Source organism: Blennius ocellaris (assembly GCF_963422515.1).
Source record: "Blennius ocellaris genome assembly, chromosome: 24".
Classification (NCBI taxonomy): domain Eukaryota; kingdom Metazoa; phylum Chordata; class Actinopteri; order Blenniiformes; family Blenniidae; genus Blennius; species Blennius ocellaris.
The window spans coordinates 8,475,712-8,501,706 of NC_137673.1; the positions used below are offsets into that span (position 1 = coordinate 8,475,712).

General features: G+C 45.6%; 1 protein-coding gene across 1 annotated transcript in view; it reads left to right on the forward strand.

Moving 5' to 3' along the window:
- The window catches only part of LOC308147730 (gamma-aminobutyric acid receptor subunit gamma-3-like), a gene marked incomplete at both ends in the record, with an annotated part of 75,823 nt that extends 50,182 nt beyond the window's left edge, over positions 1 to 25,641 (forward strand). Inside the window, 5 exons of the mRNA XM_080520049.1 lie at positions 853 to 935; positions 4,572 to 4,709; positions 10,399 to 10,551; positions 20,896 to 21,092; positions 25,360 to 25,641. Of these exons, the coding sequence (XP_080376175.1) occupies positions 853 to 935; positions 4,572 to 4,709; positions 10,399 to 10,551; positions 20,896 to 21,092; positions 25,360 to 25,641 (853 nt within the window). The remainder of the gene's footprint in view (positions 1 to 852; positions 936 to 4,571; positions 4,710 to 10,398; positions 10,552 to 20,895; positions 21,093 to 25,359) is intronic.
- Between the last annotated feature and the right edge of the window lie 354 nt (positions 25,642 to 25,995).

Sequence of the window (25,995 nt, forward strand, 5' to 3'; positions counted from 1 at the left end):
CAACGGTGTCGCAGATATTTTTTTATTACACACACACACACACACACACACACACACACACACACACACACACACACACACACACACACACACACACACACACACACAAAACAAAGAAGGCCTGGGTTTGTTTTTAATCAATCAGCCCGGTGTGTGTTTCCCCCACCGCATTAAAGGTAAAAATATGTGTGTGTGTTGAGTCTCATGATCACTTTGTAAAAAAAAGAAAATAATAATTTTAATAATGTAAAAATAATGGGTCTAAATAACTTAATTTAAATTCATGTATAATGGAGATAAGTGGGTCAAGCTTTATAATTGTTCAGGTATATCTGGAGGAGTGCGACTTTTCCAAAATGTCCCTGTCTCCATGAAATCGTAGTAAAAAGCTCCATGTTCGTCTCCGTGTAAACAGAGGAAAGCGCAACATTTCCAAAACCGCTGCCGCTCATCACCATGGCTATAGTGAACATTTCTTCTGCACATGCTCAGTCGAGCCAATCGGAAAGTTTCCTCCGTCGTGTCGCGACTCCCAGTCCCCGGAGCCCCCTTTTCTTTTGGTTTTTTTCTGCGCGTCAAATCAAATCTCCCTCTCGCCGTCGCCGAGGCATCTGTTGCACTGACGTGCCCCGGCGATCGCAACTTAACACCCCTGGCTTTCGCCTCCGGGCTCTGACCCGCTCCGCACGGGAGGGAAAAACACGTCGGACGCCGATGATGAAACGGCTCCGTCATTCTGAGGGACGTCGCACATCAGCCCGGCGCCATTGTGTGATTCCATATAGACGCTGATTTTGTTTCTCTCTCTCTCTCTCTCTCTCTCTCTCTCTCTCTCTCTCTCTCTCTCTCCAGGATGACCATCAACGCAGAATGCCAGCTGCAGCTCCACAACTTCCCGATGGACGAACACTCCTGCCCGCTCGTCTTCTCCAGCTGTAAATATCCCGGAAACGACACGACGCGCGCGTTGCTTTTGAAAGTGGGGAATTTTGTAAAGAGGCGGGGTTGACTTGAGACCAGTGGGAGGAGCCTATATCGGTGTGTGGGAGGGGCTCCGAGTAGAGCGTCTGTTTACGTGATACTGGTGCTGAGGAATGGCTCCCGCGGTGAAACTTTTAGAAAAGGAAAAAAACTCTTTTGCAACTGTGTGCAACTTTAAAAAAAAAACTAAAAAAACGCTCTGTCTACATAGGGATGGGATGAATCGCAACTTTTCGAAAACACTCCCAATTCCGTCTGTTAACGCAACTTTTTGAAAACAGCGGGGAAGCTCAATGCGTGACCCCTTTTTACTTCTAAAGGAATGGAATTGGTGCGGTGGAGTCGGGAGGCGGAGTCTCTCAACGGAACGCGAAAACGATGAGAATGTTTTGAACGTAATCCCGTCAGAAGAGGCAAAGTTTTCCAACACGGGGTCACTTTAATTAGCGCGGCGGGTCATTCCGCTTCCTCGCCGAGATACGATCCGCCAATACAATGAAGATCACTACCCGATGGCGGCATTCGTCAGTGGCCCGTTGTTACGCCCGCCCGCCGCCGCCGAGTTGAAAGAGCTATTGATCACAGGTGGAGTTCCCATTATGTCTCCTCTCGCTCCGTGAGAGTGTGAGAGTGTTCGCATCGATAATCCTGTTGAATAAAGCGACCGGCTCCTTTCAATAAATCCTCTTGTTGTGGCAGGAGCCGATCGCACATTTGCGCTTTATTCAGATTCTCCGACCCGTGCAGACGATTAAGGAACGGCCGGAAATTACAGCTGCCGGCGGGTTGCTCGCGTCACTTCCTGTTTTCGCGGTCACCGGCGGGTATTTGTCGGAGCGCCGCGGCCACGCCCTTTGAGATTATTGCTACATTTTGATAGGATTTTCATCAGGAAGCCATTTTTGTATACGCCGGGCAGATTTCAGTTCTCGAGGACAAATTGAGTCGTTTTAGCTTTAAAAAGTTTATAATATTATTAATTATTATAGGGGACTTGCTCTACACTGGTTTGGACCGTCATAATAATAATAAAAAATAATAAAAATTCCATTAAAGTAAGGTCTTGCCCTGCTTGGGCTCGGACCGTCATAATAATAATATTATTAATAATAATAATTCCATTACAGTAAGGTCTTGCCCTGCTTGGGCTCGTGACCATAGTAACAATAATAATAAATGATCATTAACAATAATTCCTTGCATTACAATAGGGCCTTGCCCTGCTTGGGCCATAGTACCAATTATAATAATAATAATGATAATTAACAATAAGTCCTTGCATTCCAATACCCAATAGGGTCTTTCCCAGCTTTGCTGAGACTCGGGCCATAATAATAATAATAATAATAATAATAATAATTCCTTGCTCCGGCTGCAGTCACACGGGATGATGTTGCATCAAGCGACTCAAAAGGGCGACTTTAAGGCTTTCTTAGCGCCTTCGGATGCATCTGAGCGTGCACAGATGTTCATATCTGAGAATCTGCCGCCACTCCCCCTTGTTTCTCCGCCGAGCGTCTCTCTCTCTCTCTCGCTCTCTCTCTCTCCTCTCTCAGGCCGTCTGCTTCGCTTGCCCGCCCAAGCAAACGGGCATATTCCGCAGCAGATGGCCCGCAAAATGAAGCTGTGGCGGAGGAGGCATGGCGAGAAGCCGTCGGCTCACGCCGACCCCGGCAGTTAGTGCTGACGCCCCCCCCCCCAGACACACACACCCCCCCCGCTCCTCGCGCTCCACGCCCGGGGCTGCAAATGCCTCCCCGTACTGTTCGCAGCTTCCTCAACCTGCTGCTTCCCCCGTCGAGCCTGCGATCCCCGTCATTTATCGAGATGAAACATCCCCAAAACCTGACGGATTTTCCCAGCGGCCTTTGCTAATGTTGCATAATACAAGCGAACGCACTTTTCAGACATGTCGCCACCCCCGTATAATTCCGCCTTCTCTCGCCACGAGCTCAATTTGACGCTCAAAAAAGGATCGCGTACGATCGCAAGGCCTCTGCAATCACGCCACGTGGGAGGCCTGCTGCAATCACGTCCTCGTGCCCGCCGCGCCGCCATAGCGGCACATTGCCGACACTTCCAACAGCGCATGCAATTAAATGGGAGCGGCCATATTTATTTGACGCGATGTCGGCTGTGATTGACAGCTGCGAAGCGGAAAGCGTGGGGGGGGGGGGGAATTGCCAAGTCGAGTCGTCCTGGAGAGGATTCACCGTGGGGTTCGTCCTCCGGGGATCATATTCCGTCTCCACCAAATACACGAACGAGACCCATTTCGCTCGCCTCAACGTTCAGAGTAACGTCTCTCTTACAATCTAAAAATGTCGCCTCGATACGGAGTCGGCAACAAGAGAAGGGTTCAACCTCCGATCATTTCTATGGGTTTTTTTGGGGGTAGAATTGCAATACAGAAGGTAGAATTGGGGTACGTTCACTGGCAGATATTCCAGTCTTGACTGAACGAACCGTTATCGCCGGTGTGGCTAACAATCACCGCCATTCATACATTTAAAGATGTAATCGGCAAATCTGGCTCCATTCAGCGTCACAAAAGAAAAGAAAGCTCGTGAACGGTCCACCCTCAGAGGTTCTGATTTTGTATTGACTTTGGCAACCTGTGGAAATGTACTAAATCTGAAAAGTGGCTTTTAGTCAGGCCGTCGTCGTCGGCGAGGCGTACCTCGCAAACCGTCGAAGAGGAGCCTCAGCGACACCACCCCCTACGTCCATTTTCCCAAAAAAAATTGAATTTCAAATTTCATGGAAACGGGACTCGTTTGTGTGATTACGGCCGGTGATGGCGTCCCTCGTCTTCTCCATTCGGAGGACAGTCCGGAAGGCTATCGGAGCTAAGGCCGCGGGGGGAGGGGCGTAATTTATCCCAGCGGTGAGGGGGGGGACATGTTGCTTCGGGGGCGGGGTTGGGGGGGGGGGGTGGGGGGGGGGGGGGGGGGGGGGGGGGGCTTTTAAAAAACATTTCTGTAGCTATGAAACTACACCGCTAACACAGTGGTAATTCTGCAGTAAACAGAATTGAGCAAATAACACCAAGAGAAATATGACGGCAATAATGTTTGCCAACTGTACGAGTGTGGAAATAAAAAAAAAAACCCGAAAAGGAACAGAAGTCCTCTTGGTTATAGATGGCTATCCCCGGGAATGAGGCCATTTGCATGATTAGTCCGGTTCCCACTACAAGGCTGGTTCATTACTGCCGTCACTCATTTCCTTTTCAGTCACGATTTTTTCATTTTTTTTCTCCCCGCCGCCGTTGACGTACGAGCTCCCGCAGAAATCCAATTTCCGCCGCGCGTTCTCGTGCCGGCGTTTAAGCCGCTGCCCCCGGCCAGGATCTGCGTTTGAAATCCTGCCGTTCTTAGCGCTAAATATGTCCGCCGCCGTCGAGCCCTCAGAGGCGACCACTGGTTTGCAGTCCACTGGGTAGCCAAAGAAAAACTACTTTATAAACGCATATAAATCATGCATGACTCGAGGTATAAATCATGCATACAACAAAAAAAACCTCAACTTTTTCCTCTTGCCCTTTTTTTTTTTTTTTTTTTTTCTTCCCCCCCTCCCCCTCCGCCCAGACGGCTACCCGAGAGACGAGATCGTGTACAAGTGGAAGCGGAACTCGGTGGAGACGTCGGACCAGAAGTACTGGAGGCTTTACCAGTTCGACTTCATGGGGCTGAGGAACAGCACGGACATGCTCACGACCATGGCGGGTGAGTGACATAGCGCTCTGGTGTCAGGTTACGGGGCGAAAACGAGCCCCCCCCCCCCTCCTCCCCTCCCCGAGCTTTCCACAGGTTAACATTAACACCCTGTCCATAAATGTAATCATATAATTACAAGCTCAAAGCTCATAAGTATTCCCCTCGGGTGGGAGAAGAAGGTGGGGGGGGGGGGCAAATAGGTTTTTTCCGCTGACATTAATCACCGAGATTAAAGATTAAAAAGGAGGTTTAATTATTCATTCTTTTTCGCCCGGTGCTTTCGGGGCGGTTTTCCTCTGGCCCCGCGCGGCTCGACTTACCTAATGCAAGTTGTGCAACAAGTGCAGGTGAGTACAACTTGTTTGGACAAGATCTAGATGCATTTTTAATGTTGGGGGGGGGGGGGGGGGGGGCCATGACGGTGGACTCCCTCTTAACCTTGTTTGCGAGTGGCGATGTTCCTCTTCGTTTTCGCAGGAGCAAAAAAAATAAGAATACAGAAAAAAACCAAAAACGTATTTTACCTTTCTTTTTTTTTGCGCAAAACCAGGATTTTTACGTACTTTTAAGTTGCTGCTAAGTCCATTCCTCCGTTCATGAATATTCGAGGAAACGGGAGCCGGCGTGGCGTGGTTTTCCGACGCAGCCACGCGTCGCTATGGACGCGGCTCGACAGGACGCCCTCGGGGGCGCGTCGTACACATGCCAGGCCTTTAGGGGGCGCCGTGACTCACCAAAAACGCAGAAGACGACACGGAGCGCATGGGAATTTCGACGTAGACTCCCCCTCATAGGCTTCTGGACAACTCTGAGTTATGTAGCGCTATGCTCCTCCTTGCTAGTAGCTCCTGCAGCGCCACCTGGAGCACGTAGCACGCCATTGCTGGGGTTATTAGATGGGGAGGCCTTATAAAATTCGACTCTTTCTTCACTGCGTGGTGGAAACGCAGGCGGGGACTCATTTTCCGCGAACCTACACATCCACCTCATGCTGTTCAGGAAAATTAGCTTTGTTTTCTCATTTATTACCTCCTTCGGTTCCTTTTTTTTTTTTCTTTCTTTCTTTCTTTCTTTTTCTTTTTCCCCGCCGTTTCGCCTGGCTTGAGCTCCACGCGCTAAAAATACCGATCATTAATTGACATGGTGGCAAACTTTGAAAATCCACTTCCTTCTCTCTCTCTCTCTCTCTCTCTCTCTCTCTTTTTCCTCCATCCCTCATAAACACACGAGGTGCCGGGACGTTTTAATGAGCGCTCGAGTGGACAGATCCCCACGCAATCCTTCGCCGTCGTCGAGCCCGACGAGGAATCCCAAACGCGTCGGCTCTTTGTTCCCGCGAATTCCCCCAAAAGCCGAACCGTCGCGCCCTTTTTTCCCGCCGGAGACACGCCGACACCCCCCCCCCCCCCCCCCCCCCCCCCCCGCCCCCTCACGTGTCCAGCCTCCATAATTCCTCCTTTCTTCCACGCGCCGGGCCTGGACAGCGTCTGCGGGTCTCTGGAGGAACAGCTGGAAATCCCACACATCTCGCACACGCCGGGGCTCACGACGCCTCGCCGTCTAATGAGCCGCCTCGGCTGTTCTTGCGTAAGGCTCCTCCAAGTAGCGCTCGTTAGCCAGGCGCTCGAGCGCCACCGCATCAAAATGCACGTTTTTTTTTGTGGGAGGGGGCTGATTTTTTTTAACATCCGACTGTGGCAGTCAGATCTCGGCGCGGCGAAGCCGAGCTCCTCCCACAAACCCCGCAAACGTGAGTAAATATCCGGCGGAGCAGTTGTTAGCATGCCGACAAAATGGAGGCAACGTTCGTCCAAACGCGAAACCCTCAAAAAATGAGGTCACCATTAACATGTTTTAACGTTTCTTTTTTTGAAAAAAGGCAAATGTTTCGTAGCGATTTTGGCCGTCTGTTTACAAGAGAGCCTGGCGACTTTTCAAAAATGGCTCCCAAGGTGGACCTTTTACGAAAAATGCTCAGATTCGGCCTCTATTTTTGATAACGCTCTTTACTTTGTCTCTGTGGAAACGTTTCAAAAATGCTGACGCAGTCTTCATGGAGATGTATTAAGAACGCTTTTTCGGTCTCGATGGAAAAGGAGTCAAACTTTTTGAAAGTAATCCACCTCCGTCTCACTGGAAACAGAGAAAACTGCAACTTCCTAAAAACGCTCCAACTGCAGAAACAGAGCAAAACGCAACTTTTTGATAACGCTCTGAATCTGTCTCCATGGAAGCACAGGAAAACGCAACTTTTTGAAAATACTCCGACTCGAACTCCATGGAAACATAGTAAAATGCAACTTTTTGAAACTATCCCAACTCTATCTCCATGGAAACATGGTAAAACACAACTTTTTGAAAATTATCTGACTCCGTCTCCATGGAAACGGAGTGGAGTGAAACTTTTTGAAAATGCTCCGACGCCATCCACAAATTGTTGGACTGATTGTTGTCTTTGACTTCCATATTTGCAATAAAATTGCCTTCTATTAAAAACTATCTTAAACTTATTGATCACGCGAGTCACAAAGTACAATAAATACTTGGTGGATACTTTACTCTTCCAAAATGTCGTCGCTATTTCCCCCCCATTTTCTGGATTTTGCAGCATCTATTCTTTTGAATATGATTTCCCATGAATATTATCTGCTATATGCACCGAGAAGTGCCATAAATCAGACTTGTTAGATTAAGCCAACATCCACAGAATCAGACTTTATATTTTCGCATTAAGCCACTCCGCCGGGTTGAGCTATTAAAATTCCCCAATTTCACTTACTAGACTCGATAAACATGTCGAATGCGTTTCTATTTGCATTTATTTGAGTCAAACTCATCGTTTAAAAGCCCGATGTGATTAATTTTACATCTTATTTGCACTCTGCTTTAATATTGTCCCATAAAAAAAATTACTTGCTACAGAAATCTAACATTTGATCAATCAAACTGATTGAAGAGGGGGGGGGGTTGTCAATTAGGTGCCACGTTTGTTGAATTTGAGTAATTTTCTCAACATTTGCTATTTGCAAGAGGGGAAACAAAACTGTGACGTAACTGGAAAAAAGACAGATGGACTTTTTGGATGAAATGCATCAATCTAGAGCATCAGTGGTGTAAGAATGTATTTATAATTGAGTTATAACACGTCTAAAATGTCATTTTTCCGTTTAGTTTTTTAATGAGACGCTTCAATTAGACATCGGATGTAATGAATTTTACAGGATCGCATCTGGAATGTAAGTCAACGGCATCGGCAATCGCCGTATGACCGCTGGATTCTATTTTCCGGGATAATTTGCATGAAAGACGGCGAAATCGGGGTGAACGTTTTAAGGTAAATGCGCCCATCAAAGGGAACAAAACACGATTCCAGAAGCGGGTAAACAAAAAAAACAAACATGCAGTTTAACAAATTTCACAAACGCTACTCAAGCCCTGCACATCGCCTCGTTCAGCACAACTATTTATTCATGTATTCTGTGTTTGTGGGTTAAAGAAATCTACTTATATTGGGGGGGGGGGGGCATGAAAGAATGCACTGTTGGCCTAAAAGCAGAGTCATCCTGGACTCGTTAATGAAGCCCAGAACACTGTTTAGTTTCATCCATCTTTGTTTTTTGGGGGGCTTTTCTTGCTTTATATTCGTGACAAAACTGTATTTTTTTGTGTTGCGACAGTTGAAATGATCATTTTTCAGAGTCGATGTGAGTTAATGAAAGAGCTTCATGTGAGTGGGTGTGAGTAAACGTGTGTGAATGCATGTGAGAATGTGTGCAAAGGATTAATTACGCTTTTCTAGTTTCCATTTAAAAACAAACTTTTTAGATATATATTTTTTAAATTCAAAGTACCTCTTTGCACTTTAACAGGATCAAATAAAGAAAGAATAAAACAATGCTTAAAATCCACCATCCATTAAAAAAAAAATTTTTTTTAAAAGGTGCATTTGAAGGAAACGTTCGTTTGTGGGATGACGTTTTCCCAACAAGGACTTTAATGTTCTTGCGTTTGGTGTGCGGGAACTTCAAGGGCAATCCATCCATCCATCCATCCATCATCCATCCATCCATCCATCCACTGATTCATTAGCCCATCCATCCATCTATCCATCATCCATCCATCCATCTATCCACTGATTCATTGGCCCATCCATCCATCTATCCATCCATCGACTGATTCATTGGCCCATCCATCCATCCATCCATCCATCCACTGATTCATTGGCCCATCCATCCATCTATCCATCATCCATCCATCATCCATCCATCCACTGATTCATTGGCCCATCCATCCATCCATCATCATCCATCCATCCATCCATCCACTGATTCATTAGCGCATCCATCCATCCACTGATTCATTGGCCCATCCATCCATCTATCCATCATCCATCCACTGATTCATTGGCCCATCCATCCATCTATCCATCATCCATCCATCCATCCACTGATTCATTAGCCCATCCATCCATCCATCCATCCATCCACTGATTCATTGGCCCATCCATCCATCTATCCATCATCCATCCATCCATCCATCTATCCACTGATTCATTGGCCCATCCATCCATCCATCCACCCATCCATCCATCCATCCATCCACTGATTCATTGGCCCATCCATCCATCCATCCATCCATCCATCCATCTATCCATCCATCCATCCACTGATTCATTGGCCCATCCATCCTTCCATCCATCCACCCATCATCCATTGATCCATTGAATCAACCAACCAACAGTCCATCCATCCATCATCTGTATTTGAATACTCCCTTTCACATAAAATACCCTCAGACGCACAACCATTGAAAAGAAGAAGAATTTTCTCTTGCTTTTTGTGCTCAAAAGCCCATTGATCTCCTTTCGTCTCTCGCCTTGTCCTTGTCGTCCTCCCCTCCGTCTGTCAGCCTTCTCATTACACACAGCCAGAAATCCAATTCAAGCCATCACAGAGTCAACTTAACTCTTTTCTGATGTCGTGCATGACCAATAATAAAAAAAAAAATACAACTTCTGACACTTTTTGTGAAGCTTATCGACTTTCTCGTCTGTACTGAAGTTTACCGAAGTCCTCGGGTCTTCAGACGCGTCTGACGCTCTCATTACCAAACTGAGCCGACATCATTCGTTTGCCGAAGTGGAACCCCGATAAACTCCGCTGATGCAAGAAAGCCCTCATTCTGTGAGTGGCGTTTCCCCAGGGTCCCTTCACCCCGTGGCATTTTTGTTTTCGCAACCCAGATCTCATTTGTCGATATCCAAACCGGCCCCGGTATTAAATTTACAAACATCGGCGGCTCCTTTAATGAGGCACGGAATGAAGGCTGCCGCGCCTGTGCTCAATAATCTGCCTCTGCGTCGATGACAATGGAGTTAAGTGCACTGCGTGATCTCGCCGGTGGCTGCATATCAGACCTTTTTAATTACTCATGAGCCGGAGCGATGCTCGGGATCCTCGGGGAGGACGGTCGGTAGTTTATGAGCGCGGAGCAAAGTGTAGTTTGCAATAAAGCAGGGTCACCTCACATAATAATGGACTTTAAAGAGCGACTTTAAAGGCTCCAAAAGAGGGTGGTTGTGGAGAAAAACGAAAGTATGTACCAGAATCGAGGACGTTTGCGTTGCGCTCGATGTGAACAGTACCTCAGAAATCGTCTCGGCTTCCGATTCTAATATCTCGATCCGCCGTCCCAACAGGCGACTACGTGCTGATGACGGTGTACTTCGACCTCAGCCGGCGGATGGGCTACTTCACCATCCAGACCTACATCCCCTGCATCCTGACAGTGGTCCTCTCCTGGGTCTCCTTCTGGATCAAGAGCGACGCCACCCCCGCCAGGACGGCCCTAGGTAACGCACACGCCCGCACCGCGCCGCGCCGAAATCCCACCCGCCGTCATCCGTCCGCCCGTGACCGCGGGTGACGGCCTTGATTTATTTCGCCGCAATCGACGGGACGTCGGCACAAGGCGGCGGGATTTAGAGCTTTTTATCTCGACAATTTCCTTTCGATTTAAGAGTTGGACATCTTTTTTAGTTGGGATATTATAACCTCGTCTCTCACTTGTGGCTTAGAAAAGCTTTTACATCTCGGTTTTTCACCGCAGAGTCTCTGTAGACCGCCGGGACACATCCTTTGTCTCCGTTCCCATTCTGCGCTGCCTTTGTTAATCTTTTATTTTCTTTTGCATGAATTGACACCTGCTTTGCATGCCCCCGCCGTTAGTTCATTTGACTTCCCGTGGACGGTGACGGTTGATGTTTGGCGGGCGACATTTTGGAGGTAAGTTCACGGCCGTTTTGCCATCTCGCGTCTTCTTTTGGATTTTTTTCTCTCTCGGGCTGTATCTTTTTATTTCTTAAGAAAAAAGAAAACACCCGGACACCGGGTCACGCTGTACAAACTCGCACCATGCCGCCAAACATTCATACAACTTTTCATTTCAGTTTCATTGAAGGTTCCATTGAAAGAATCAAATGAAATAAAATCTCGGAGGGCAAATTGACATTTTGCAGATGTACAGGATGTGTTGTGGTTCAGTATTTATTGGAAGATCCGAGCAAAGTGATGATGGAAATCTACGGTCATATTTATAGTCTCTGAATATGTAAGTTGTTTGGGAGAAGAATGGCTCTTTTGGAAAAAGGTCAATGAGGTAGTAAAAGGCGGAAACTGACACGGGGGAAATGTTCTATGACGTGCGACTGACGTCCGGTCGTGTCATTCTGGTCCAACGAGAAGGAAAATGGGCGTTTTGGCTGCAATTCCTCAAAAAGTCGGAAAAAGAAATAGCTCCGGGGCTTGTGGCGTCGCTTTTTGACGTTGAGCTCTTCCTGTCATTGTGAAGCGACATAAAAAAAAATAGGCTAAAATGGCCCCCAAAAAAAGAGAAAGAAATGCTAAAATGCCTCGAATCCGTCCAAAAAGGGAAGCATTTTAGGTCTCAGAGAGTCAAAATAGCCCAAAAAATTCCGGGGGGAAAAAATAACGTGAAAAAACAAAAAAGTTTACCAAAAAAATCGAAAGTAGCTAAAACAAAAAGAAAAAAAATGACCAAAACAGGTGGAAAATCTGATGTGTTGCTGCAACTCAAACTGAAGGAAGCGCCTGGGTGGTGCTCTAATTCCACTCGGCCCCTCCTGCCCTTCATCAACCTGCCGGTCAGCCAATATCCCGGAGGGTCACCCGGAACGTCTCCGCAGCAATAAAGACGTTCTATTGGACTCCTGTCGGTCAACGTTCTGTCGTCAAGTGCGAGGGAGAAGAAAACTTCCTAATTTAACGAAAGTTGATCATCAAGACATTGCGTTTTTCTGGATTCAGCCGAACTGCGTCCCATTTTTTTTATTCCCTCAAGCGCTTCCGGTTTTCCATTGCGGTGGAGCTGGAGCGCCGGGGTTTTACAATGTAATCTGCGCCGCACAGGTGACGTCCCTTTTTGCATCTTTCACGCGCCGCCTCCAGAGGAATACGGTCGTCGGCCGCATTTCAAATCCCACGGGGACTGGGAGGAGAAGCGGCGGATCAAGCTCGACGCCGTACGGGGGGGGAGGAGAAGGGGGTGGAGACGGGAACTGACGCCGGCGCCCCGAACCTCGGAGGCAGTTTGACAAGCCGCTAACGTGTTCCAGGTGGCGTCTTCCAAAGAGCTGTCACTCCTCTCCCGGAAAGGCTGGGGGGGAGCCAGAGCGCCGGGGCCTGCACTCCGGTTGATTCCCATTGGACCTTCAATCTCTCCGCAGCTCGGATGGATCCTGACAGAGATACGGGAGACGAACCCCCCCCACCCCCGAGTCAGGAGACGGGGACGCGGAGCTGCTTAATTGAACCTGCCGGTTTGCAGCCGATATCTCTCCACGCGGCATCATTCGGGATGAAGCACAGTGTCACTTACTGTCGCACCTCAAGGCGCGGCGGGGAGATGTGTTATCACGACGCCTCGGCGCCGCGTGTCCGAGGCTCCGAGATTTCCGCCTCCAGCTGTGGGAAGATGCGCCGGGAATGGTGGAAATGAGTTTTCTCGCTGAAAGCCTCAGAAATAATGGCGTCGTTGCATCATTGTGAAACAGGACCCCATTACAAAATGTGCTTACGGGTTGTTGTTTGGGTTTTTTGTGTTTTTTTTTAAACAAGCCACAGACTTGAGATGTATAGCTCCCTCTAGTGGCCAAAGCAATCACGGCGGAGGCGAAATTGAGTTTTTAATGCGAATTAGACGAAATCTAACATGCCACAACAATGTGGAACAACATTAGAGACGTGTTTAATTGAAATGTTTGAAGTACCTGTTCTGTCTTTTTTCCATGGGATAGAAGAATAGAAATGAACACGCACAATGAACATGGCACAGTCTTTGTGGAGCTCTGGAATTGCTCCGGGGTCGCAGGACACGAGGTGAGGTGAAGATGGACCCTGTCAATCTCTGGGATTAACCAGAGCCAGAGGTATTAAATTAGCATCAGATTTCATGAAGCGGTTGGATTTCTCGTCATGGTTTTGAGCAGTACTGTTGGATATTTCATCCTATAGGGGCCGCCGGTAGGTGAAGATGGGCTCTTGGACCCCATAGATGTATAGATGTATATATGTATATATATACACACCAAGCTGTTCTTATTGAGTGTCAGCAAAGAACTGAATTTAAACAAGTCCCTCGGGTTCTCCAACGTGCTGTCGGCCCATCCATTTACCGCCCCCTCCTTCCTCCCGCGGACGCCGCGACTCTTCATCAATGTCACGCTATTTCCTCCGCTTGGGTCCCGTCGGGAGAGGAGTCGTAAATCCAAGCCGCCACGAGAGGATCCGTCACCGGAATATCAGCCTTTTTGTCTTTTTTTTTTTGCTCAACCAGCTGATACTGCTGGTTTTTGTTGTTTTTTTTCAAAACGGTGGACAGTTTCAATTACCCGCAAGATCCTCTGTGGACGGATTAAATGTCCTACCAAAAGAAACACTCCTCCTGCTTCAACAACAATGCAGTCGGGTTTGTCCACCGCAAGCGTTGCGTTCTGACGAGCAGCAAACACAACAGAAGCTTGTTTCTTTCGATTAAAGAAAAATGAAGGAACTCCCCTCGGGGCCGTTTAGTCCCGAGTGTCTCTCTCTGGTCAGAAGGGTCTGGTGTCGGGCCATCCGACTGATTACACGCCCGGGATGTCGTTAAGTGTGGGGGGGGGGGGGGGGGGGGTAGAGTGGGGAACCACCGTTAATCATATTAGAGCCAGGTTGCCATGTGCAGCATTTTACCCTCAATCACCGGCGTATTCATTTGAAAACACCGGCTTGATTAGCGTCAACAAACAAGCCGAGGAGGAGGTCGTCGGGAATCAATTTGTGTGGGGAATGCTCCGGAAGCTCAGGACGGGAACGTTATTTATTTATTTTTTTAAAAGGGGGTTATATTAGCCAGCTTTTCAAAATATTTCGCATGGACATCGTTGGTCCAGAATCGTTGCATTCAATGTTTATTGCCCCAAATCCAGCTTCTGCTCGATTTTCCATCCATTTTGAAGATTGGCTCATAGGAGCGACATGCAGAATCTGCTGTGTCTGTGTGAGCTGGACTGGCTCCGCCCCCTACACACGCCCATCTATGGGAAGAGGAAGGAAGCACTTCCTCTCGTGGCGCCATGTGCCAGAGCAGAGCTGCCTGATTGTGGGAGGAGGCAAAGGGGGGGAGGAGCCTACCTTGATTGTGATTGGCTGAACCCCCCCCCCCCCTCCCCCGATGACACTATATCGGGTTTGATTTCTGATTGGCTGGTTGTAGCGACACGGGCATTGTTGTGACGGCATGCAAATGAGCTCACGAGCCGACGTGTTTACAGTAAACAGATGATTTTTGGCGGCGTTTTGCGACAGCGTATCAGAAAGACGGACCGCGCGATGTCTCGCTCCATTACGGGGACACTCAGTAATGACTCGCGAATAAATTCCGTGGTGGTTTTGTTTTGTCGGGTGGAAATATACGGTAGTTTTTCTTCTGAATTGAATTTCCTTCAAGTGGATGAATGAGTTTCTTTTAGTTTGTTTAGCATGGAAGCTGTCGAGTTACAATCTTTAGACATAAATATGTATCTAACCACTTGAATTTATTTATTTTTTTAAATACTGAATTTTCTTTTGACCAAATATTCAATATTTCAGATGGATAGACATCCAATCCATTTGTCAGTGTATTTACTGATCTGTAAATCCCGCCATCTTTTTTTTTTTCTTTTTCTGCTTGGCTATTGGTCCATCAGTTCAGTGTCCAATGGTCCCTTTGTCCGTCCGTCCGTCACACCAGCGCAAACCACAAGCTCAAATTGCACCTACCTTCATAAACTTTCTTAAAATGTCTCTGAAACAAGACGACGCGCCATTTCATGTCGACGCGCTCTAATGCGTTTTGAAACAGAGGGGGAATCGGTAGTCACAGTGAAAACCCACGTACCGCCATGACCCCCAGCCACTGATCCTTGACCCGCCCCCTCCCTCGCCACTATTTATAGCCCCGAACTGTGGTCCGTTCCACCTGGTCCCCCTCCGGCCCCCCCCTAGACACGCAAACAAAGGTCAGCGGCTGACATCCGGTAACGTACTGTGGCGACGTGTGGGAGACGGCTTCCTACAGTGAGGGAGAGAGAAGGGGGAAAAGAAATAGTGATCGCGTGCACAGGCAGGGGACTTGTTCTTTCTCGTCGTGGCGTCGCTACAAGTTCTGCGGAATGTGTGAGGGGAGAGCGCCAGACCTTGATTTGAAGCGGCGAAGCAGTGGGTAGCTGATGATGAAAAAAACCAACCAAAAAAATATATATATACTGTATATATGAATACGAACCAAGGAGGAAGAACACAGTGCATGTCGGAGTGCGCACTGATTCACTGACAGCAGGCCGGGATGGAATCAGGAGTCGTTCATTTACCTAGTTGGGCGCTTAAATCTAATGAGTGTGTGTGGGGGAAGTGGGGGGGGGAGTCTAGACGAGCAGCAGACCAGAGGAGGGAGCTGGAAATAGACGGGAGCAACTCGTCTCTATGGAAACCACCGGCAAAAACAGTGCCATGAAAGACACGGAGGAGACGAGGATGAAGGAGAGAGAGAGAGGGAGAGGGAGGAAGGGGTGAGACGCCGAGAAAAGATGGTGAACTTAGGACCTGTGTGTGTGTGTGTGTGTGTGTGTGTGTGTGTGTGTGTGTGTGTGTGTGTGTGTGTGTGTGTGTGTGTGTGTGTGTGTGTGTGTGTGTGTGTGTGTGTGTGTGTGTGTGTGTGTGTGTGTGTGTGTGTGTGTGTGTGTGTGTGTGTGTGTCACAGCAGTGGATATCGATGCCCCCACTGGGCATTACTGTCACTGGGTTCATCTCTCTTTTGAAAGGATTGATTTTATTTCAGCGAAGCGAACACCGTGTTGTTCTCTTGACGCGCCGCGGGAGTCACTTCCCCCGACAAATGGCGCTGATGACACAATCAACCCTTGCCTCTAATTAGAATACTTACCGGTATCGACGCCGGTAACGGCCGCGTTTACGCTTCCAGGAGGTGGACGCGCTCTCGATCTTAATGGTAGTTTTCGTCGCCGAGGTGGAAGAAAGTGTTCTCGACCGCTTTCTGCCGTACGGCGATGTCATTAGAAGACAAGAGGATTGATGAGGGCGTCGCCTCTCCAGAGGCGGTCTGGTGGGAAGTCGCACCCGACCTCAGAGGAGACGTCACGTGTTAAGAAAAGAGAGCGGTGCACCGACACCGCGTTTTAAAAGGAGAAATAAAAAAACCTTTAACTACTTGTTGATACCGAATCTCGATACAGTACGAGCTTTTAATCCCTTGCCGATACAGAGTAGCGATAGCAGTGCTAACCTTTAGCTTCTTGCTGATACCGAGTACTGATACAAGTATTAACCTTTATCAATTTGCCAATACCGAGTACCGATACGAGTACTTACCTTTGGCTACTTGACGATACCAAGTACCGATACGAGTACTTTGGCTTCTTGACGATACCGAGTGTCAATGCGAGTACTTATTAAATGCCATGAACTTAGATTTATACTCTGCACACAAATGGCATGTAAAAAAACTATTTAGCATGTAGCATGTAGCATTACTGCTGTGTGACCATTGAAACTCTTTAGCATGTAGCATTACTGCTGTGTGACCATTGAAACTCTTTAGCATGTAGCATCACTAGCGCTTTGAGCCCTGGAACTCTTTAGCATGTAGCACTACTGCTGTGTGACCATTGAAACTCTTTAGCATGTAGCATTACTGCTGTGTGACCATTGAAACTCTTTAGCATGTAGCATCACTGGTGTGTGAGCCCCGAACTTCTTTAGCATGTAGCATTACTGCTGTGTGACCATTGAAACGCTTTAGCATGTAGCATCACTGGCGATTTGAGCCCTGAAACTCTTTAGCATGTAGCATGTAGCATTACTGCTGTGTGACCATTGAAACTCTCTAGCATGTAGCATCACTGGCGATTTGAGCCCTGAAACTCTTTAGCATGTAGCATGTAGCATTACTGCTGTGTGACCATTGAAACTCTTTAGCATGTAGCATCACTGCTGTGTGACCATTGAAACGCTTTAGCATGTAGCATCACTGGTGATTTGAGCCCTGAAACTCTTTAGCATGTAGCATGTAGCATTACTGCTGTGTGACCATTGAAACTCTCTAGCATGTAGCATCACTGGCGATTTGAGCCCTGAAACTCTTTAGCATGTAGCATGTAGCATTACTGCTGTGTGACCATTGAAACTCTCTAGCATGTAGCATCACTGGCGATTTGAGCCCTGAAACTCTTTAGCATGTAGCATGTAGCATTACTGCTGTGTGACCATTGAAACTCTTTAGCATGTAGCATCACTGCTGTGTGAGCCCTGAAACTACTGATCAGACAACACAATGCAATGGTATTTTATCGGCGAGGAAGGAAATTAAAATTGCAGCTTTTTTTTTGTTGTCGCCACAAAACAAAAAAATATTCACACCATCGAGCCTGTGTTGAATAAAAATAAATAACCAGGCGTTCTTTTCTTCTCATAACTCTGAGGTCGTTCACGACGTGGACAATTGAAAAACTACCAGACAGCAGAGAGATGAAGCTTTGTCCTCGTGTACAAGCCGAGACACACACACACACACACACACACACACACACACACACACACACACACACACACACACACACACACACAGAAAAGATTCCCTGGCTTTGTAAGCTTCTTATCATTGTCAGCAAGCACGGAGAAAATATTGAAGAGCTGCCGGGTACAAGATGTTCATCGCCGACTTTCTGACAAAATAACCAAAATGAATTCATGTGGCCCGAATATTTCATAGTAGCAAACCTGTATTTCCCGATAAATAGATTTCACTCAATTAAATTGCCTTAACTGGTCTAAATGTTGGTCTTCTTTCATGATCTTTGTTAAATGATGACATTTTTGGCAATCGACTTCTGTACAAAATGCTTTTTTTTCTCCCCTCGCAAAGATTTAGTATCGACTCCTCTAATTAGCCCGAAAACACCCATAATGCAACAGCTGTAGCAGGCGTCTGCAACCTTAATGAGCAAAAGGTCAGTTTTTGTCACTTTTCACCTAATCAGATTTAACTGGAGCCGCAAAACACGTTTAACCTTTAAAATGAGGCTAATTCAGCTCCGAGAGTTGAATCTATAGCTTTGATATCTGAGCATTAACTGCGGTTTATGTTGCTTTTTAGGACGTTTCAGCTGTTTTTGTAGCTCATTTTTAGAGGTTTCAACCGTCTTTTTCAGCATTTTGGTTGGACAATTTTAATAGTTTTTTAAGCAGTTATTAAGCAGGATATTCAAAGTATTCTTCCCCATTTTAGACTTTTAACCCCCCTTTTTTTTTTTGTTTAGGAAATTTTAAGCTATTAGTCCTCATTATAGAACCTTTAATTCCTTTAAAATAATTTGTTGTTGCATGTCAGATGTTAGTTTTTTTGAAAGCCTTCTTTTGGATATTGCAAGCTCTTTGCCCTCATTTTGGTCATTTTAATAAAAAAAAAAAACTAACGTTTTTTAAGATATTTTAAGCAATTTTCACCCATTTGACACATTTTAAAAAGCCCTGTTTTGGACATTTCACTGTATTTTGCACTATTAAAATTGGCTCTATGTTTAGATTTCAGTCTTTTTCACTAGTATTTATTTTAGGGGTTTTTTTGTGTGGGAAAAAAAAAAACATGGTTTTCATCGCGGTTTCTCTTAAGGAAAAAACTTTTAAAGCTTAAATTCGAGGATTGTCATGGCACTATTTCACTAGATCACAATCTATTCCCGATTCCTTGTCTCCTTCTCGTGTATGTCACATTTCAAGAAGTGCCCTCACTTGGTTTCACAGATCGGTGGTTGTATCCTTTTTTTTAAAATTTGCATTTAGAAAATTCACTCCCCGTAAGCGTTCACACGAACATCCAAGCGAGGCCATTTCAGGCCGCGGCTGCTGTTTTTTTTTTTTTGTTGTTTTTTTATGGATTTTGCAGCTCAAAGGTCTCTGGAAGCCACCGGCGTATTAATCCTGGGGGCAAACATCTGGATTTGTATGATGGCTGTCGGGATTTGCAGCCTCGGGGTAAATAACCATCAGGTTTGTTTTTGCAGATTGTTTTTTTTTTTTTTTTTTTTTTTTTTTGTGGAAACCCGCTGACTCATGGGCCGTGACTGAGGATATGCAGCGCTATCGTGGCACTCATATTCTTCACAGGCATATTCTTGTGCCTGGCCCTTTAAGAAGGGTGGCGCTAAAAATGACTGTACACTAACCGTTTCTGCAAAAACTGTGGAAAAACTGGCCAAAGCAGATGGGAGTTTGCTTCAAATCAAAGCACGTACACAAAATTTGCAACACAAAATTCTGACTAATTAGCATATAACAATAACACAGTATTATGACAATACTGTGAACTTTGTTGATGAGTCGGCAAACCTTTTCTGTAAAAACTGCCAAAAACAAATTGGCCAGTCAAATCAGAATTTTTGACTCCAGTCAAAGCGGATGGGATTTTTTTTTCTTCTTTTTTTTGGTGAAAAACAAAAATTGCAGGGGGATGCAAGTCAGCACACATTTAATCTCATATGTTCTGATTTATTTAAATTCTGTTGTGCCACTGTTATACTGAGTATTAGCTTTAGATTTCTGTCTAATCCCATCATATTTCTAAATGTCTGAAAATGTCTTGAAATCACGTTGCATGTAATTTGATTTTGAATTAAATATGAAAATGTTTCCATATAAAACAAACGTGAATATAAATTATATTAATCTTGTGTTTGGAATTAATTTCATCTCATGTAAAGTTTGATAATCAAATGTAAGAGAACAACAGTAATATACGTGAATTATTTGAGTTAAAATCAGATTAAAAATATCTCAAATTTGATCATATAAAATTTTATGTTGAAATAATTCAGGGGTGGCAATGTTATTATTGGTTTTCTCACTTGCTGATTTCATGCTTTATTTCAAGTATTGACATCTTATATTAGAATATTAGAATTCTTTTTTTATATTGAGTTCAGTTATTATAGATGATTTCTTTAATGAAATTTTCCCACACAGCCCAGATACATGCAAAAGAAAAATGTATGCTATTATATCTGTGTATAAATAATCTAGATCCAATCCATGTATACACACTTATCTAGAAATATTCACACAAATATATGTTGAACATTTTCCATGTTAACTCAGAAAATAATTAAACTCAACACGTTTATTTATTTCATTTTTGACCCTTAATGTAGGCAAATGTAATCAGTTCATGGCATGGCGGAGGCGGGGGTGGGGGGGGGTTTCCAGAGATTTTTGAATTCATTACGCCCGGCGGATGCGGCGTCGGCTCAATTATGGCCGCTCCGACCACTTCAGAGCGGCGTCATGTTTCAGTCATGAGGCCGTCTGCGGGGTTTGTCTCGTAATTCCGCCGCGCGGCGGAGGTGCTTAACCTGCAAATGGATTTCTGACACATCGTTTCATCAGACTTTTCCCTTAAAATAAAAAAAAAAGAACATTTCACTACTCCACACATCATGCTGGATTGATGCATCCACCCCTCCCCCCCCTCCCCCGTATGCATTATTAATGCTCATTAATAAACCCTCCCGCCCCGCGTGTTACATAATCACCCACGTCCACGTGGGTCACCCCGCCAATTCCTCACGCCGTCTCTCCGTTCCCAGGGATCACCACGGTGCTGACCATGACCACGCTGAGCACGGTGGCCCGCAACTCGCTCCCGAGGGTGTCCTACGTGACGGCCATGGACCTGTTTGTCACCGTCTGCTTCCTCTTCGTCTTCGCCGCCATGATCGAGTACGCCATGCTCAACTACTACTCCTACAGTGTACGCAGACCGCCGCCCAAGATGCAGCGCATGGTGAGTGGCGGCTCTCTTCTTAACGTCCCGGTTCTTCTCCTTTTTGTCTTTGGGTGAGAAGGTCAAAAAAAAATTTTGGGTGTTCCGTTCGGAGCCCGAGGCGACTTATTGAAAACGCTCCATCTCCATGGAAACGGTGGAAAACGCAGCTTTTGAAAAACGTTCTGACCACTGTTTTGAAAACGCTCCATTTAGGTTTCCATGGAAACGGTGGAAAACACAGCTTTTGAAAAACGTTCTGACTACTATTTTGAAAACGCTCCATTTAGGTTTCCATGGAAACGGTGGAAAACGCAGTTTTTGAAAAACGTTCTGACCACTGTTTTAAAAAAACGCTCCATTTAGGTTTCCATGGAAACGGTGGAAAACGCAACTTTTGAAAACATTCTGACCACTATTTTGAAAACGCTCCATTTTGGTTTCCATGGAAACGGTGGAAAACGCAACTTTTGAAAACATTCTGACCACTGTTTTGAAAACTGTTCTGATTCCGTCTCAATGGAAATGGGAGGAAGGAAACGCTATTGTTTTATGGAAACGGTGCAACACAAACACAAACTTTTGAAAATGCTCAAACTCCGTTTCCATGGAAATGGAGCGAAGCGCAATGCTATTGGATGCACTCCGACAGTCTCCATGGAAACCGGTAAACACAAGTTTTTCAAAACCCTCGTTTTCTGTGGAAACGGGGAGAAATGCAACTTTTTGAAAAAAGCTCCCTCTCCGTGGAAATGAGGGAAAATTCAACCATTTAAAAAAAAAAAAAAAAAACCACTCCGTCTCAATGTAAACAGGTCAAACACTTCTTCTGCACATTAGAACTGTGTTCAGACACACCTGATACAAACTCCACAAAATACACAACGGTTTGGAGAAATTGGAGAAGAAAATGGTAAAGACTTTTCACAAATGAGCCACAAAGACATGAAGGAATAACAGAGAGACCAAGAAATCATCACAACTTGCGTGAAAAGACATCAACCTACCAGGAAGTCACACAGAACGGCACTGAAAGACAAGACACGTCGAGAAAAGCACACAAAGCACCGCAATTAGAGAGAAAATGACCTCGAAGAAATGCTTAGTAAGATGCCAAGTGACAACAAAACGACCACGAGGAGATAAGAATAGACTCCGGAGACACAGGAGGACCACAGAACGGCTGGAAGTGACACCCAGCGTGACGGATATTGACACAGAACAACCACAAAGAGAAACAGAGCGACGACTGAGAAAGAAAAAGAAGAAGAAGAAAGAAAAACTGTGGCGATAAAAGACCAAAGAGGTTCAGTATGAGGAGACAAAATTCCCCGTGAAAACATGTTCCCATCGCCGCCACGGTGTTGGTAATGACAAGCCGGTGAAATCTGAACTAATTGGGGCTCAACATCACTTTGGGGGAACGGCTTGTGGTTGCCATGGCAACCAGGGGGAACCATCATGGCTCCCGTTTCCAACGCCTCAGAACAGCTGGAGCAGAAAGAAGGGGGGGGATGTGACATTCTGGCAGTGTAGTCTCCGCTAATGAATGTTTTGTGTCGTTGTTGAAGGTTTAGTCTCCTTTTATGTTTGTTTTGAGTCATTTTGTGATGATTTAGTCTCCTTTTATGGTTGTTTTGAGTCATTTTGTGATGATTTAGTCTCCTTTTATGGTTGTTTTGAGTCATTTTATGATGATTTAGTCTCCTTTTATGGTTGTTTTGAGTCATTTTGTGATGATTTAGTCTCCTTTTATGGTTGTTTTGAGTCATTTTGTGATGATTTAGTCTCCTTTTATGGTTGTTTTGAGTCATTTTGTGATGATTTAGTCTCCTTTTATGGTTGTTTTGAGTCATTTTGTGATGATTTAGTCTCCTTTTATGGTTATTTTGAGTCATTTTGTGATGATTTAGTCTCCCTTTAAGATAGTTTTGAGTCATTTTACGATGATTTAGTCTCCTTTTATGGTTATTTTGAGTCATTTTGTGATGATTTAGTCTCCTTTTATGGTTGTTTTGAGTCATTTTATGATGATTTAGTCTCCCTTTAAGATAGTTTTGAGTGATTTTACGATGATTTAGTCTCCTTTTAAGATGGTTTTGAGTCATTTTATGATGATTTAGTCTCCTTTTATGGTTGTTTTGAGTCATTTTATGATGATTTAGTCTCCCTTTAAGATGGTTTTGAGTCATTTTATGATGATTTAGTCTCCTTTTATGGTTGTTTTGAGTCATTTTATGATGATTTAGTCTCCCTTTAAGATGGTTTTGAGTCATTTTATGATGATTTAGTCTCTTTAGGTTGTTTTGTATCATTTTTTTGGTGTTATTTTCTTTGACAATTTAGTCTTGCTTTATGATTGTTTTGTGTCATTATTGATTGCTTTTAGTCTCCTTGAGTCATTTTATGATGATGTGAAGTCTATAATATTGCCATGGCAACCAGGGGAACCATCATGGCTCCCATTTGTAACGCCTCAGAACAGGTGAAGCAGAAAGAAGGAAAATGTGTCATTCTATGACTGTTCAGTCTCCTTTAATGATTGTTTTGGGGCATTTTGTGACTGTTTAGTGTTCTTTTGTTGTTTGGAATCATTTTTGTGACTTTTTAGTCTCCGTTAATCATTAAAGGTTTTAAGGTTAGGGTTTATTGGATATATACTGACAATGTGGTCTTGTTTGGGGTAATTGAGTTTTTTTTTACAAATGTTTTGTGGTGTTTGGTTGCTGTTTTGAGTCTTTGCTTGTGATTTTTGATTGTTTAGTCTCCATTTGTGCCACTTTGTTACTTTTCTCCCTCCTTTTATGGTGGTTTTGAGTCATTTTTGCGGCGTTTTTTTTTTTTTTTTTTTGACTGATTGAGCAAGAACGTGGGGACAAATGTCCAAACGCATGGCGACGTGTTCCGGTGCAGGCCCGGAGCGTTCGGTACAAACCGTCCAGGTGTCATTGATCAAAAACAGTCGGTGTGTAGCGCAACGTCTTTGCAGGAAGCGTCCTCCGACGGCCTAATGCGCTGCGTGGGCGTCCTCAAGGCCTCGCACCAGCCTGCAGGACTCCTTTCACGGACTGAGTCAGACACTGTTGCCACACACACACACACACACACACACACACACACACACACACACACACACACACACACACACACACACGTCCACCTACTGTTCATTATTTCCTCCAGAAAGACCGCCAGCTCGGGCTGATTGAGTCCCCCCCCCACCCCCCACCCCTCTCCTCTTCAGGATTTCTCTGCTGTACGACGTCCCAGCGTATTGGGGAAAGCCTCGCACCCCCCCCCCCCCCTTTGCCCCCCCACTTCCTTGACTCACCACCCACAGTTCATTTTCCTCACGACTCGACTAACTCTCCTCTCGCTCTCACCGGAGGGAAATTTCTTATTTTTTTTATATAAAATGACAACGATCTGAGGGGGGGGGGGGGGGGGGGGGGAGAACCGTCACCGTTCGGATCCATACGTCACGTCGATACAGCATTTCTAAGCAACCGCAAGCGTCGATAAAGTGGGTCAGAGCTGTTTATAGGCAACAAGCTCATCGTTAAAAGGTTTGGAACCACAGGATGTGAGGGAACAGAAAGGACTGCTGTTTCTTTCATCCAGTCCTGTTTGGTTCTTTTAAGAGGTTTTGCATATATATATATCTATATATACATACCTGACGCACACCAATTACAGGTACATAATCACTCCATGAGTACATTTTTGAGTATTTACTCTTCCGTTATGAATGTGAGTCATTATTTAGTTCCGTTTTTGATCATTTTTGTTATGTTTTTAAATTTATATTTGAGTGTCTCATCTCTTTTTTGTGGTTATTTTGCTTGATTATTTAGAGTCTTTTTTTAAATCACTAATTAGTCTCCTGTTATAATCATTTTGGGTCTTTTTATGACTGTCGCTTTCTTTTATGATTTTGTATTATGTTGTGACTTTTTCTTTTACTGTTTTTATTCAGTATTTCAGAGTATTTCTGTGGTGTTTTATTGTTTTGAGGTTGTTTTTATGATTTTGTTGCTTTCCCTTAAATGTGTCCTTGTTTCTGTGTCTGTTATCTTTTTCTCGTAGTTTTTTTGTTTTTAAAACGAAAGCGGTAGCTTGTGTTGTAAATAGTTGCTTCTGTGACGTTTTCAATGGAAAATAGTGATTTTGAGACGCATTATATGCAGAGATTCATCCGCAGAGAGGTGATGACGACGTTATTTGTTGTGTACCGTTCATGTGGAAATGGATTTCAGATTGACCCCTCGATGTTTCCTTCTCAACCCAGGCCTACGCGTCTTTCAACACGAGCCGCGCCCCGCGGACCATGACGCCGATGGGCAACTCCCTGTTCTGGCACGACTACGACGACAACTGCCTGTACGAGTGCCTGGACGGCAAGGACTGCAAGAGCTTCTTCTGCTGCTACGAGGAGTGCAAGGAGGGCGGCTGGAGGCGGGGGCGCGTCCACGTCAACATCCGCGAGCTGGACGCCTACTCCCGGGTCTTCTTCCCCACCTCCTTCCTGCTCTTTAACATCGTGTACTGGGTCAGCTACCTCTACCTCTAGTCCCTCTCCAGGACCGCCCCCCCCCACCCCCCCCCCACCTCCCTTTCTCCCACGTCAGCCGGAGGTCGAAGCCGAAGGGTGGTGGTGGGGGGGAGGGGAAGCGGACGCCTCCGGAGCCACGTTGTACCTGTGGCGCGTAAAAGGCGGTGAGCGGTGGCGGGTGAATAAAAACGCTCAGCAGTCGCGGGAAAAAAAAAAAAAAAAAAACCCCAACAACAACAAGCAGGAATGGATAGGCCCCTCCCCCCGACCCCCCCCCCCCACCGGAAACCAAACAGCTGTGACTTCAGAGACGTCCGGGGGTGGAATCACTGACTCTCGGTCACGGAGATGGCGAAGCACCCATAGTGCCTT